We start from the raw sequence: 14098 nt of genomic DNA, 5'->3' as shown, positions 1-14098 counted from the left end.
TCGGATTGGAATATGTCCTGTGTGGATCTTCGAAGCAGGGGGCCTATCAAGGGTGTTATCTCTGGGGTGGCGATTGGAATATGTCGTGTGTGGATCTTCGAAGCAGGGGGCCTATCAAGGGTGTTATCTCTGGGGTGGCGATTGGAATATGTCGTGTGTGGATCTTGAAGCAGGGGGGCCTATCAAGGGTGTTATCTCTGGGGTGGCGATTGGAATATGTCGTGTGTGGATCTTCGAAGCAGGGGGCCTATCAAGGGTGTTATCTCTGGGGTGGCGATTGGAATATGTCGTGTGTGGATCTTGAAACAGGGGCCTATCAAGGGTGTTATCTCTGGGGTGGCGATTGGAATATGTCGTGTGTGGATCTTCGAAGCAGGGGGCCTATCAAGGGTGTTATCTCTGGGGTGGCGATTGGAATATGTCGTGTGTGGATCTTCGAAGCAGGGGGCCTATCAGGGTGTTATCTCTGGGGTGGCGATTGGAATATGTCGTGTGTGGATCTTCGAAGCAGGGGGCCTATCAAGGGTGTTATCTCTGGGGTGGCGATTGGAATATGTTGTGTGTGGATCTTCGAAGCAGGGGGCCTATCAAGGGTGTTATCTCTGGGGTGGCGATTGGAATATGTCGTTTGTGGATCTTCGAAGCAGGGGGCCTATCAGGGGTGTTATCTCTGGGGTGGCGATTGGAATATGTCGTGTGTGGATCTTCGAAGCAGGGGGCCTATCAAGGGTGTTATCTCTGGGGTGGCGATTGGAATATGTCCTGTGTGGATCTTCGAAGCAGGGGGCCTATCAAGGGTGTTATCTCTGGGGTGGCGATTGGAATATGTCCTGTGTGGATCTTCGAAGCAGGGGGCCTATCAAGGGTGTTATCTCTGGGGTGGCGATTGGAATATGTCGTGTGTGGATCTTCGAAGCAGGGGGCCTATCAAGGGTGTTATCTCTGGGGTGGCGATTGGAATATGTCGTGTGTGGATCTTCGAAGCAGGGGGCCTATCAAGGGTGTTATCTATGGGGTGGCGATTGGAATATGTCGTGTGTGGATCTTCGAAGCAGGGGGCCTATCAAGGGTGTTATCTCTGGGGTGGCGATTGGAATATGTTGTGTGTGGATCTTCGAAGCAGGGGGCCTATCAAGGGTGTTATCTCTGGGGTGGCGATTGGAATATGTTGTGTGTGGATCTTCGAAGCAGGGGGCCTATCAAGGGTGTTATCTCTGGGGTGGTGATTGGAATATGTTGTGTGTGGATCTTCGAAGCAGGGGGCCTATCAAGGGTGTTATCTCTGGGGTGGCACTAGAAGTAAAAGCTAAGGATATACACTTAAGTGGACAGCCCTTCAAATGAGTGGATTCGTCCATTTCAGCCACACCATTGCTGACAGGTGTATAAAATCAAGCACACAGCCATGCAATCTCCATAGACAAACACTGGCAGTAGAATGGCTCGTACTGAAGAGCACAGTGACTTTCAACGTGGCACCGTCAATAGGATGCCACCTTTCCAACAAGTCAGTGCGTCAAATTTCTGCCCTGCTAGTGCTGCCCAGGTCAACTGTAAGTGCTGTTATTGTGAAGTGGAAACATCTAGGAGCAACAACGGCTCAGCCGCTAAGTGGTAGGCCACACAAGCTCACAGAACGGGATCGCCGAGTGCTGAAGCGCGTAGCACGTAAAAATCGTCTGTCCTCAGTTGCAACACTCACTACCGAGTTCCAACCTGCCTCTGGAAGCAACGTCAGCACACAAACTGTTCGCCGGGAGCTTAATAAAATGGGTTTCCATGGCTGAGCAGCCGCACACAAGCCTAAGATCACTGTGCGCAATGCCAAGCGTCGGCTGGAGTGGTGTAAAGCTCGCCGCCATTGGACTCTGGAGCAACGGAAACGCATTCTCTGGAGTGATGAATCACGCTTCACCATCTGGCAGTCCGACGGACTAATCTGGGTTTGGCGGAAGCCAGGAGAACGCTACCTGCCCAAATGCATAGTGCCAACTGTAAAGTTTGGTGGAGGAGGAATAATGGTCTGGGGCTGTTTTTCATGGTTCGGGCCCCTTAGTTCCAGTGAAGGGAAATCTAAACCTACAGCATACAATTACATTCTAGACGATTCTGTGCTTTCAACTTTGTGGCAACAGTTTGGGGAAGGTCCTTTCCTGTTTCAGCATGACAATGCCCCTGTGCACAAAGAGAGGTCCGTACAGAAATGGTTTATTGAGATCGGTGTGGAAGAACTTGGTTGGCCTGCACAGAGCACTGACCTCAACCCCATCGAACACCTTTGCGATGAATTGGAACGCCGACTGCGAGCCAGGCCTAATCGCCCAACATCAGTGCCCAACCTCACTAATGCTCTTGTGGCTGAATGGAAGCAAGTCCCCCGCAGCAATGTTCCAACATCTAGTGGAAAGCCTTCCCACGAAGAGTGGAGGCTGTTATAGCGCCAAAGGAGGGACCAACTCCATATTAATGCCTATGATTTTGGAATGAGACGTTCAACAAGGAGGTGTCCACATACGTATGTGAAGAATTTGATCTGGTGGTTGATGCTGACCCGCATGGTGGATGGAATGAGGAAGCCCACTATATCCATTCTACATCGTAAAAAAATAAAATAATGAAGTCTCTCCCTTTTCACATGTATTTGGGTTTTATGAGACACCCTGTGAGAGCCTTCATGCCCAAACCCATGATACATGCTAATTATTTGGTCATTTGTATGTAGACGGGAGGGGAATCGTATACCAGCTGAGCCTAAATGCTGCAGTTGTGGTGGTGAACCTGAATTTCTGAAGTGTTAGAGTGGAGGAGAATAAGCGCTGTCCAGCATGACTCCTTCAGTGCTGGTGAGAAGAGTGGAAGAAAAGGGTTGAAGTTTAAGAAATAATGGTAGTAGGAGGAGAGACACCAGATAATATTCCTCGTCGACAGAGGGATCCTGACATGTTGCATGTTAAGAAGGTGGACTTTGTAGCTTTTAATGCATTGGTTATCAACTGCACAGCGCAAACAGAGAGGAAATCTGAGAAAATAGGCATCATTGTGAGGGGTGCTGAGCGTTTTTTGGGATTCAGGGATTTTACAGCAGAGGCTACAAGGAATCCTGTCTGAATGCTCTGTCCTCACAGGCACCTGAGCCTGCAGATGTGATTTGAACTGTGACTGAAGGAGTGGGATGGTTATTTGATAGATATTTTGTATATTGTATATGATTTCGGCCCCCCCCCCCCCAATCTTAAAGAAAAAGAAATCCATGACCCGGAAGTACTTAGTTATTCTTGCCTGCTTCACAGCGGTCTGCTGCTAGGGGGTCTTATGATCGGGTTTTTAGCTTTTAAACGAAGTGTTTTTAATTTACAGAAATACGTTTTATTATGTAACTACTTTTTATTTCAATTTATTACAACCGAGTCGACTGTTTCCGACCGAAACCCCTCGCGAGTTGTGTGTGCCTGCTTATCTACTTCTGTCGTTGGAAAACTATTAAATGAAGGCCTAGCGTTAGCTAATCGGCAAAATAGCTAGCTAAATCAGATAATCTGCTAGGCTGTGTTGGATTTCAATTGATGACTACTGATAATCGACATTACACTGTGAAATCAAATCAGGTATGTAGATGGTTTATGTCTCAAACACGATGTTTTCGGTAGGGTTACATCCGAGTGGGATTTTGACGTTTCTAACTAGCAATGGGATAAGTAGCTAAAGTTAGCCAGCTAGCTATTGTAGCTGTCTATGTCTTCAATAATGACCATCTCAGTTTTACTCTTCTTCATTTGATCGATTATATTGTTTGAGAAAAGGGTAACGAATACAATAAAACACCCTATTCAATAGATCAGAGGTTCTCAAACTGTTTTGCTTCGTCACCACCAATTGTATTTCCCAAAAATATTATATGTATGTATGCTACCAGTCAAAAGTTGGAGTCAGAAGTTTACATACACTTTAGCCAAATACATTGAAACAAAAAAAAACACTTTCAGATAATAGCAGAAGACTTGGCCAAGCTCTCTGTGTCTTGTTCTGGCCCTTTAATGATAGTTCGTTTGAGATTCACACCTAAATTCCATGCTTAATTATCTTGTGTGAAATTGTATGTTTTCATAGTTAACGCAAATAAATGTACCCTGACATTTTAGAGAATACGTTTGGCGGTTATTGTTGTCTGTGTGTGTGTGGTGCGTGTGTTAAAGGGAAACCGTTGCCAGTGAGAGGTAAAGAAAGTAATGCTGTCTTTGAAATGACAGTCAACATTTTAAGTGGCATTTAGTGAGTCGACAGGTGTGTGTTGTAGGAATTTCCAATCAACTGCAGCGGAGTACATTTCTCTTCCAGTTAACTTCCTTTGAGTTATAAGGGTGTAAAGCCTTATTTGAATATTTAGCTTAATGTGTCACATTATTTGTATTTACAGTTGAAGTCGTACGTTTACATACACCTTAGCCAAATACATTTAACATCAGTTTTTCCCAATTCCTGACATTTAATCCTAGTAAAAATTCCCTGTCTTAGGTCAGTTAGGATCACTACTTTATTTTAAGAATGTGAAATGTCAGAATAATAGTAGAGAGAATGATTTATTTCAGCTTTTATTTCTTTCATCACATTGGGTCAGAAGTTTACATTCGCTCAATTGGTATTTGGTAGCATTGCCTTTAAATTGTTTAACTTGGGTCAAACGTTTCGGGTAGCCTTCCACAAGCTTCCCACAAGAAGTTGGGTGAATTTTGGCCCATTCCTCCTGACAGAGCTGGTGTAACTGAGTCAGGTTTGTAGGCCTCCTTGCTCGCACATGCTTTTTCAGTTCTGCCCACATATTTCTATAGGATTGAGGTCAGGGCTTGTGATGGCCACTCCAATACCTTGACTTTGTTGTCCTTAAGCCATTTTGCCATAACTTTGGAAGTATGTTTGGGGTCATTGTCCTTTTGGAAGACCCATTTGCAACCAAGCTTTAACTTCCTGACTGATGTCTTGATGTTGCTTCAATATATCCACATAATTTTCCTTCCTCATGATGCCATCTATTTTGTGAAGTGCACCAGTCCCTCCTGCAGCAATGCACCTCCACAGCATGATGCTGCCACCCCCGTGCTTCACGGTTGGGATGGTGTTCTTCGGCTTGAAAGCGTCCGACTTTTTCCTCCAAACATAACGATGGTCATTATGGCCAAACAGTTCTATTTTTGATTCATCAGACCAGAGGACATTTCTCCAAAAAGTGTGATCTTAGTTCCAATGTGCAGTTGTAAACCGTAGTCTGGCTTTTTTATGGCGGTTTTGGAGTAGTGGCTTCTTCCTTTCTGAGTGGCCTTTCAGGTTATGTCAATATAGGACTCATTTTACTGTGGATATATATACTTTTGTACCTGTTTCCTCCAGCTTCTTCACATGGTCCTTTGCTGTTGTTCTGGGATTTATTTGCACTTTTCGCACCAAAGTACGTTCATCTCTAGGAGACAGAACGCGTCTCCTTCCTGAGCAGTATGATGGCTGCATGGTCCCATGGTGTTTATACTTGCGCACTATTGTTTGTACAGATGAACGTGGTACCTTCAGGCGTTTGGAAATTGCTCCCAAGGATGAACCAGACTTGTGGAGGTCTGCAATTCTTTTTCTGAGGTCTTGCCTGATTTCTTTTCATTTTCCCATGATGTCAAGCAAAGAGGCACTGAGTTTGAAGGTAGGCCTTGAAATACATCCACAGGTACACCTCCAATTGACTCAAATGATGTCAATTAGCCTATCAGAAGCTTCTAAAGGCATGACATCTTTTTCTGGAATTTTCCAAGCAGTTTAAAAGGCACAGTCAATTTAGTGTATGTAAACTTCTGACCCACTGGAATTGTGATACAGTGAATTATAAGTGAAATAATCTGTCTGTAAACAATTGTTGGAACAATTACTTGTGTCATGCACAAAGTAGATGTCCTAAGCGACTTGCCAAAACGATAGTTTGTTAACAAGAAATTTGTGGAGTTGAAAAACGAGTTTTAATGAGACTAACCTAAATGTATATAAACTTGCGACTTCAACTGTGTATATATATATATAAATATATATATGTGTGTGTGTGTATGTGTGTGTGTGTGTATGTATATATATATACACACTGCTCAAAAAAATAAAGGGAACACTAAAATAACACATCCTAGATCTGAATGAATGAAATAATCTTATTAAATACTTTTTTATTTACATCGTTGAATGTGCTGACAACAAAATCACACAAAAATTATCAATGGAAATCATCAACCCATGGTCTGGATTTGGAGTCACCCTCAAAATTAAAGTGGAAAACCACACTACAGGCTGATCCAACTTTGATGTAATGTCCTTAAAACAAGTCAAAATGAGGCTCAGTAGTGTGTGTGGCCTCCACGTGCCTGTATGACCTCCCTACAACGCCTGGGCATGCTCCTGATGAGGTGGCGGATGGTCTCCTGAGGGATCTCCTCCCAGACCTGGACTAAAGCATCTGCCAACTAATGGACAGTCTGTGGTGCAACGTGCCGTTGGTGGATGGAGCGAGACATGATGTCCCAGATGTGCTCAATTGGATTCAGGTCTGGGGAACGGGCGGGCCAGTCCATAGCATCAATGCCTTCCTCTTGCAGGAACTGCTGACACACTCCAGCCACATGAGGTCTAGCATTGTCTTGCATTAGGAGGAACCCAGGGCCAACCGCACCAGCATATGGTCTCACAAGGGGTCTGAGGATCTCATCTCGGTACCTAATGGCAGTCAGGCTACCTCTGGCGAGCACATGGAGGGCTGTGCGGCCCCCCAAAGAAATGCCACCCCACACCATGACTGACACACCGCCAAACCGGTCATGCTGGAGGATGTTGCAGGCAGCAGAACGTTCTCCACGGCGTCTCCAGACTCTGTCACATCTGTCACGTGCTCAGTGTGAACCTGCTTTCATCTGTGAAGAGCACAGGGCGCCAGTGGCGAATTTGCCAATCTTGGTGTTCTCTGGCAAATGCCAAACGTCCTGTACGGTGTTGGGCTGTAAGCACAACCCCCACCTGTGGAAGTCGGGCCCTCATACCACCCTCATGGAGTCTGTTTCTGACCGTTTGAGCAGACACATGCACATTTGTGGCCTGCTGGAGGTCATTTTGCAGGGCTCTGGCAGTGCTCCTTCTTGCACAAAGGCGGAGGTAGCAGTCCTGCTGCTGGGTTGTTGCCCTCCTACGGCCTCCTCCACGTCTCCTGATGTACTGGCCTGTCTCCTGGTAGTGCCTCCATGCTCTGGACACTACGCTGACAGACACAGCAAACCTTCTTGCCACAACTCGCATTGATGTGCCATCCTGGATGAGCTGCACTACCTGAGCCACTTGTGTGGGTTGTAGACTCAGTCTCATGCTATCACTAGAGTGAAAGCACCGCCAGCATTCAAAAGTGACCAAAACATCAGCCAGGAAGCATAGGAACTGAGAAGTGGTCTGTGGTCACCACCTGCAAAACCAGTCCTTTATTGGGGGTGTCTTGCTAATTGCCTATAATTTCCACCTGTTGTCTATTCCATTTGCACAACAGCATGTGAAATTTATTGTCAATCAGTGTTGCTTCCTAAGTGGACAGTTTGATTTCACAGAAGTGTGATTGACTTGGAGTTACATTGTGTTGTTTAAGTGTTCCCTTTATTTTTTTGAGCAGTGTATATATGCAGTGGGGAAAAAAGTATTTAGTCAGCCACCAATTGTGCAAGTTCTCCCACTTAAAAAGATGAGAGAGGCCTGTAATTTTCATCATAGGTACACGTCAACTATGACAGACAAAATGAGGGAAAAAAATCCAGAAAATCACATTGTAGGATTTTTTATGAATTTATTTGCAAATTATGGTGGAAAATAAGTATTTGGTCAATAACAAAAGTTTCTCAATACTTTGTTATATACCCTTTGTTGGCAATGACACAGGTCAAATGTTTTCTGTAAGTCTTCACAAGGTTTTCACACGCTGTTGCTGGTATTTTGGCCCATTCCTCCATGCAGATCTCCTCTAGAGCAGTGATGTTTTGGGGCTGTAGCTGGGCAACACAGACTTTCAACTCCCTCCAAAGATTTTCTATGGGGTTGAGATCTGGAGACTGGCTAGGCCACTCCAGGACCTGAAATGCTTTTACGAAGCCACTCCTTCGTTGCCCAGGCGGTGTATTTGGGATCATTGTCATGCTGAAAGACCCAGCCACGTTTCATCTTCAATGCCCTTGCTGATGGAAGGAGGTTTTCACTCAAAATCTCTACGATACATGGCCCCATTCATTCTTTCCTTTGATTTCTTCAAACCAAGCTGCTTACCTATTGCAGATTCAGTCTTCCCAGCCTGGTGCAGGTCTACAATTTTGTTTCTGGTGTCCTTTGACAGCTCTTTGGTCTTGGCCATAGTGGAGTTTGGAGTGTGACTGTTTGAGGTTGTGGACAGGTGTCTTTTATACTGATAACAAGTTCAAACAGGTGCCGTTCATACAGGTAACGAGTGGAGGGCAGAGGAGCCTCTTAAAGAAGAAGTTACAGGTCTGTGAGAGCCAGAAATCTTGCTTGTTTGTAGGTGACCAAATACTTATTTTCCACCATAATTTGCAAATAAATTCATTAAAAATCCTACAATGTGATTTTCTGGATTTTTTTTCTTCTCAATTTGTCTGTCATAGTTGACGTGTACCTATGATGAAAATTACAGGCCTCTCTCATCTTTTTAAGTGGGAGAACTTGCACAATTGGTGGCTGACTAAATACTTTTTTCCCCCACTGTATGTGTATTTTTATTTTTTTGTCAATGTCATCCTTCAACCCACCTGGACCCCTGCCGTGACCCACAGTTTGGTAATCACTGCAATAGATTACGCCTGGAGGTGAAATGTTGATGTTCACCAACGAGTGTCACCACATTTTGATAGCTAGGCCTTTGTATCAGGAGAGTACACTGTCTTGGCCTAAACAATGCAATGGTCAACCTAGATGGAAAACAGTTTCGATGGAGAAGTTACTTCTGTTTTGTTGTATCATAAATGGCTAGCCTTACTTTATATGTACAATGTTGAGAAGTGCAGTTGACTTGAGGACACTAGCAATATTGCTGTTGTCAACAACTAGACAGTCAGACACTGTAGATCAGGGCTGTGGTCTGTACTCCAGGAGAGCTAGCTAACTACCTTAGACCATTTTAGTGCACTACTTTCGACCAGGGCCATTTGGGACGCGGTTTCCAAATACATCTGTAGTGCAGCCAGACAATGGAAGAAGAGATGCATGCTAGCATCCTAGTTGACAGAAGAAGAAATGCATGCTAGCATCCTAGTTGACAGAAGAAGAGATGCATGCTAGCATCCTAGTTGACAGAAGAAGAGATGCATGCTAGCATCCTAGTTGACAGAAGAAGAGATGCATGCTAGCATCCTAGTTGACAGAAGAAGAGATGCATGCTAGCATCCTAGTTGACAGAAGAAGAGATGCATGCTAGCATCCTAGTTGACAGAAGAAGAGATGCATGCTAGCATCCTAGTTGACAGAAGAAGAGATGCATGCTAGCATCCTAGTTGACAGAAGAAGAGATGCATGCTAGCATCCTAGTTGACAGAAGAAGAGATGCATGCTAGCATCCTAGTTGACAGAAGAAGAGATGCATGCTAGCATCCTAGTTGACAGAAGAAGAGATGCATGCTAGCATCCTAGTTGACAGAAGAAGAGATGCATGCTAGCATCCTAGTTGACAGAAGAAGAGAGATGCATGCTAGCATCCTAGTTGACAGAAGAAGAGATGCATGCTAGCATCCTAGTTGACAGAAGAAGAGATGCATGCTAGCATCCTAGTTGACAGAAGAAGAGATGCATGCTAGCATCCTAGTTGACAGAAGAAGAGATGCATGCTAGCATCCTAGTTGACAGAAGAAGAGATGCATGCTAGCATCCTAGTTGACAGAAGAAGAGATGCATCCTAGTTGACAGAAGAAGAGGGCATCATGACTACACCCTGTAAGAATTAGGCCAGGATAAACACCTTGGCCTTTTATCACCTTCTGTGCCTGCGGCGTCTCAGAGACTACGAGTGCTGATCTAGGATCAGTTTAGCCTTTTATATCGTAATGACAGATCCCAGATCAGCACTCCTACTCTGAAATGTTTTGTGGATACGGGCCCAGATCTCGCCTGACAGATCCCAGATCAGCACTCCTACTCTGAGATGTTTTGTGGATACGGGCCCAGATCTCGCCTGACAGATCCCAGATCAGCACTCCTACTCTGAGATGTTTTGTGGATACGGGCCCAGATCTCGTCATGACAGATCCCAGATCAGCACTCCTACTCTGAGATGTTTTGTGGATACGGGCCCAGATCTCGCCTGACAGATCCCAGATCAGCACTCCTACTCTGAGATGTTTTGTGGATACGGGCCCAGATCTCGCCTGACAGATCCCAGATCAGCACTCCCTACTCTGAGATGTTTTGTGGATACGGGCCCAGATCTCGCCTGACAGATCCCAGATCAGCACTCCTACTCTGAGATGTTTTGTGGATACGGGCCCAGATCTCGCCTGACAGATCCCAGATCAGCACTCCTACTCTGAGATGTTTTGTGGATACGGGCCCAGATCTCGCTTCTGACAGATCCCAGATCAGCACTCCTACTCTGAAATGTTTTGTGGATACGGGCCCAGATCTCGCCTGACAGATCCCAGATCAGCACTCCTACTCTGAAATGTTTTGTGGATACGGGCCCAGATCTCGCCTGACAGATCCCAGATCAGCACTCCTACTCTGAAATGTTTTGTGGATACGGGCCCAGATCTCGCCTGACAGATCCCAGATCAGCACTCTACTCTGAAATGTTTTGTGGATACGGGCCCAGATCTCGCCTGACAGATCCCAGATCAGCACTCCTACTCTGAGATGTTTTGTGGATACGGGCCCAGATCTCGCCTGACAGATCCCAGATCAGCACTCCTACTCTGAAATGTTTTGTGGATACGGGCCCAGATCTCGCCTGACAGATCCCAGATCAGCACTCCTACTCTGAAATGTTTTGTGGATACGGGCCCAGATCTCGCCTGACAGATCCCAGATCAGCACTCCTACTCTGAAATGTTTTGTGGATACGGGCCCAGATCTCGCCTGACAGATCCCAGATCAGCACTCCTACTCTGAAATGTTTTGTGGATACGGGCCCAGATCTCGCCTGACAGATCCCAGATCAGCACTCCTACTCTGAGATGTTTTGTGGATACGGGCCCAGATCTCGCCTGACAGATCCCAGATCAGCACTCCTACTCTGAAATGTTTTGTGGATACGGGCCCAGATCTCGCCTGACAGATCCCAGATCAGCACTCCTACTCTGAAATGTTTTGTGGATACGGGCCCAGATCTCGCCTGACAGATCCCAGATCAGCACTCCTACTCTGAAATGTTTTGTGGATACGGGCCCAGATCTCGCCTGACAGATCCCAGATCAGCACTCCTACTCTGAGATGTTTTGTGGATACGGGCCCAGATCTCGCCTGACAGATCCCAGATCAGCACTCCTACTCTGAGATGTTTTGTGGATACGGGCCCAGATCTCGTCATGACAGATCCCAGATCAGCACTCCTACTCTGAGATGTTTTGTGGATACGGGCCCAGATCTCGCCTGTACCATTTTTTGGAATCTTTATCTAAAAGATAAAACGCGTCCTAGATCAGCAATCCTGTTCTGAGATGCTTCATGAACACAGGCTCAGGAGTCAGTCTTTGCTGACAGGAGAAGAATTTAGCAGACAGATGGAATGGACACATCACATAGTCACAGTATATATATATATATTTCTTGCCAAATGACCATTCTGTAACATGCAATGTTTTGCTAAGACCTTCCATCAAGGCATGACATGGTCAAATCTTTACAAGATAATATATTTTTATTTTCCCTCTCTCCTCCATACCTTCTTCTTAGGTATGTCGTCTCAGCTCCAGGTGTTCTCTCCTCCCTCCTCCTCCTCCGGCACATTCTGCCGCGCCAAGAAGATGAAGGTGGAGAACTGTGTTTGGGACGTGTCCTCCGACTGCCCGTACGGTTCCGTTGGGGGCCAGCAGGGGGTAGGGGGTTACTCCTTCACCCCTGCACTAGGCATGGCGGTGCCCCCCTTCGCCCCCTCTGCGTTAGTGTTCCCTCCCGCCCCAGGCTCCCGTGGCCAGGTGGTGGTCAGGGCAGCGGACAGCACGGGCAGCCTCCCCCAGGGCTCCAGTCGCCGCCTCAACGACCAGTACGCGCACACACGCTCCTCGCACGCAAACTCTGAGACTGCCAGCGTGGGGAACGGGACACGACGACGGGGCCAGAAGAGGAAGAACGAAGACGTCGAGGTGAGCGGGAGTGGCTGCGGGAGTGTGCAGATCCTGGAGGAGCTCTCTGCCCCTCGTCCCGTCTTCTCCACGCGTACAGGGGGTGGGGGAGGGGGTACGGGCCAGTCCATCCCCCACTCGGCCCCCAACACCAAGAGCTCCAGCTCCAACGGAGACGGGGACTACCAGCTGGTTCAGCACGAGATCCTGTGTTCAGTCTCCTGTAGTTATGAGGTGCTGGAGTTCCTTGGGAGGGGGACCTTCGGTCAGGTGGCCAAGTGCTGGAAGAGGGGAACCAATGAGATCGTGGCCATCAAGATCCTCAAGAACCACCCCTCATACGCACGACAGGGCCAGATCGAGGTGAGTCATTTTATTTTGATATGGATTGATTCATTCATTCATTCATGTTTATCGCCCTTCAAGAGGTGTCACTACTTTTGTTAGGGTTGATTGATTGGTTGATTTAATTGGTGATGTTTATTAACCTGGAATCCAAACTGATGTGATCCGTTTCACCTTCATGGTTTTGTGACGTGAGATCAACGAAGCATATCAGCTTGGACACCAGGCTAGACGTCTATTGCCTTTAAAGAGGAAATGTTCCAGAGCAGCTGCCCCTAAAAAGCAACCAATCCCCTTGAAAACAGCCTGTGTGGCATCGATATGAATCAGAATAATTTATTCTAGTGTCAAAACTGACCACAAAGAGTAAATAGGATAATTTTGGTCTTAAAGTCAGTCTCGTCTAAAACAGAGTTTGGAACCTCAGTGCGTCACAACGAGTAAATTGTTATTTCTATAAACTAGATACCAGTGAGGATTTTCTACGCTGGATAACTTGTTACATCTGTTGACAAGTCATTGATAATAATCTGGCAATTTCTTTCATGTCATTACATGAAGATATAAGGGGGGGATCATAGCTATAGTCAATCAAATTCACCAGTTGATTTAAAACCTGTTTAAGCCTTTCTCATGGTTGGTGTCTTGACGGATTTGTCCAAATTTGTGCGACATAAAACATCACTTTTCTGGCCTTGCATTTCTGGCAGTGTAAGTTGTCATTATATCATGTATTAAGCATTAGTCAGTTAAATTAGACATTGGAATGGAACCCTGTAAGAATCCTGGATCTAGCTGTCGGACAGTTTTTTGTATAGAGATTTCAGAAATGTAGTGTACAGTGCCTTGCAAAAGTATTCATCCCCCTTGGCGTTTTTCCTATTTTGTTGCATTACAACCTGTAATTTGAAATTGATTTTTATTTCTATTTCATGTAATGGACATACACAAAACAGTCCAAATTGGTGAAGTGAAATGAAAAAAATAACTTGTTTCAAAAAATTCTAAAAAATTAATAACGGGAAAGTGGTGCGTGCATATGTATTCACCCCCTTTGCTATGAAGCCCCTTAATAATAATAATAATAATAATAATATGCCATTTAGCAGACGCTTTTATCCAAAGCGACTTACAGTCATGTGTGCATACATTTTTACGTATGGGTGGTCCCGGGGATCGAACCCACTACCCTGGCGTTACAAGCGCCATGCTCTACCAATTGAGCTAAATAAGATCTGGTGCAACCAATTACCTTCAGAAGTCACATAATTAGTTAAATAAAGTCCACCTGTGTGCAATCTAAGTGTCACAAGATCTGTCACATGATCTCAGTATATATACACCTGTTCTGAAAGGCCCCAGAGTCTGCAAAGCAAGGGCCACCACCAAGCAAGCGGCACCATGAAGACCAAGGAGCTCTCCAA

General features: G+C 45.7%; 1 protein-coding gene across 2 annotated transcripts in view; it reads left to right on the top strand.

Annotated features, from left to right (window-relative positions):
* Positions 1-3288: 3288 nt before the first annotated feature.
* LOC121577896 (homeodomain-interacting protein kinase 1-like) overlaps positions 3289-14098 on the top strand; it is a 59580-nt gene continuing 48770 nt past the window's right edge. For both annotated transcript variants that reach the window (XM_041891875.2, XM_041891874.2), the window contains exons 1-2: positions 3289-3605; positions 11941-12692. In XM_041891875.2, the coding sequence (XP_041747809.1) occupies positions 11943-12692 (750 nt within the window). In that variant the 5' untranslated portion in view covers positions 3289-3605; positions 11941-11942. The remainder of the gene's footprint in view (positions 3606-11940; positions 12693-14098) is intronic.

The sequence above is a fragment of the Coregonus clupeaformis genome, chromosome 12 (assembly GCF_020615455.1).
Source record: "Coregonus clupeaformis isolate EN_2021a chromosome 12, ASM2061545v1, whole genome shotgun sequence".
NCBI classification, from domain to species: Eukaryota; Metazoa; Chordata; class Actinopteri; order Salmoniformes; family Salmonidae; genus Coregonus; species Coregonus clupeaformis.
The sequence above is the reverse complement of the archived record's forward strand: the minus strand, read 5'-3'. Positions and strand labels throughout refer to the sequence as shown.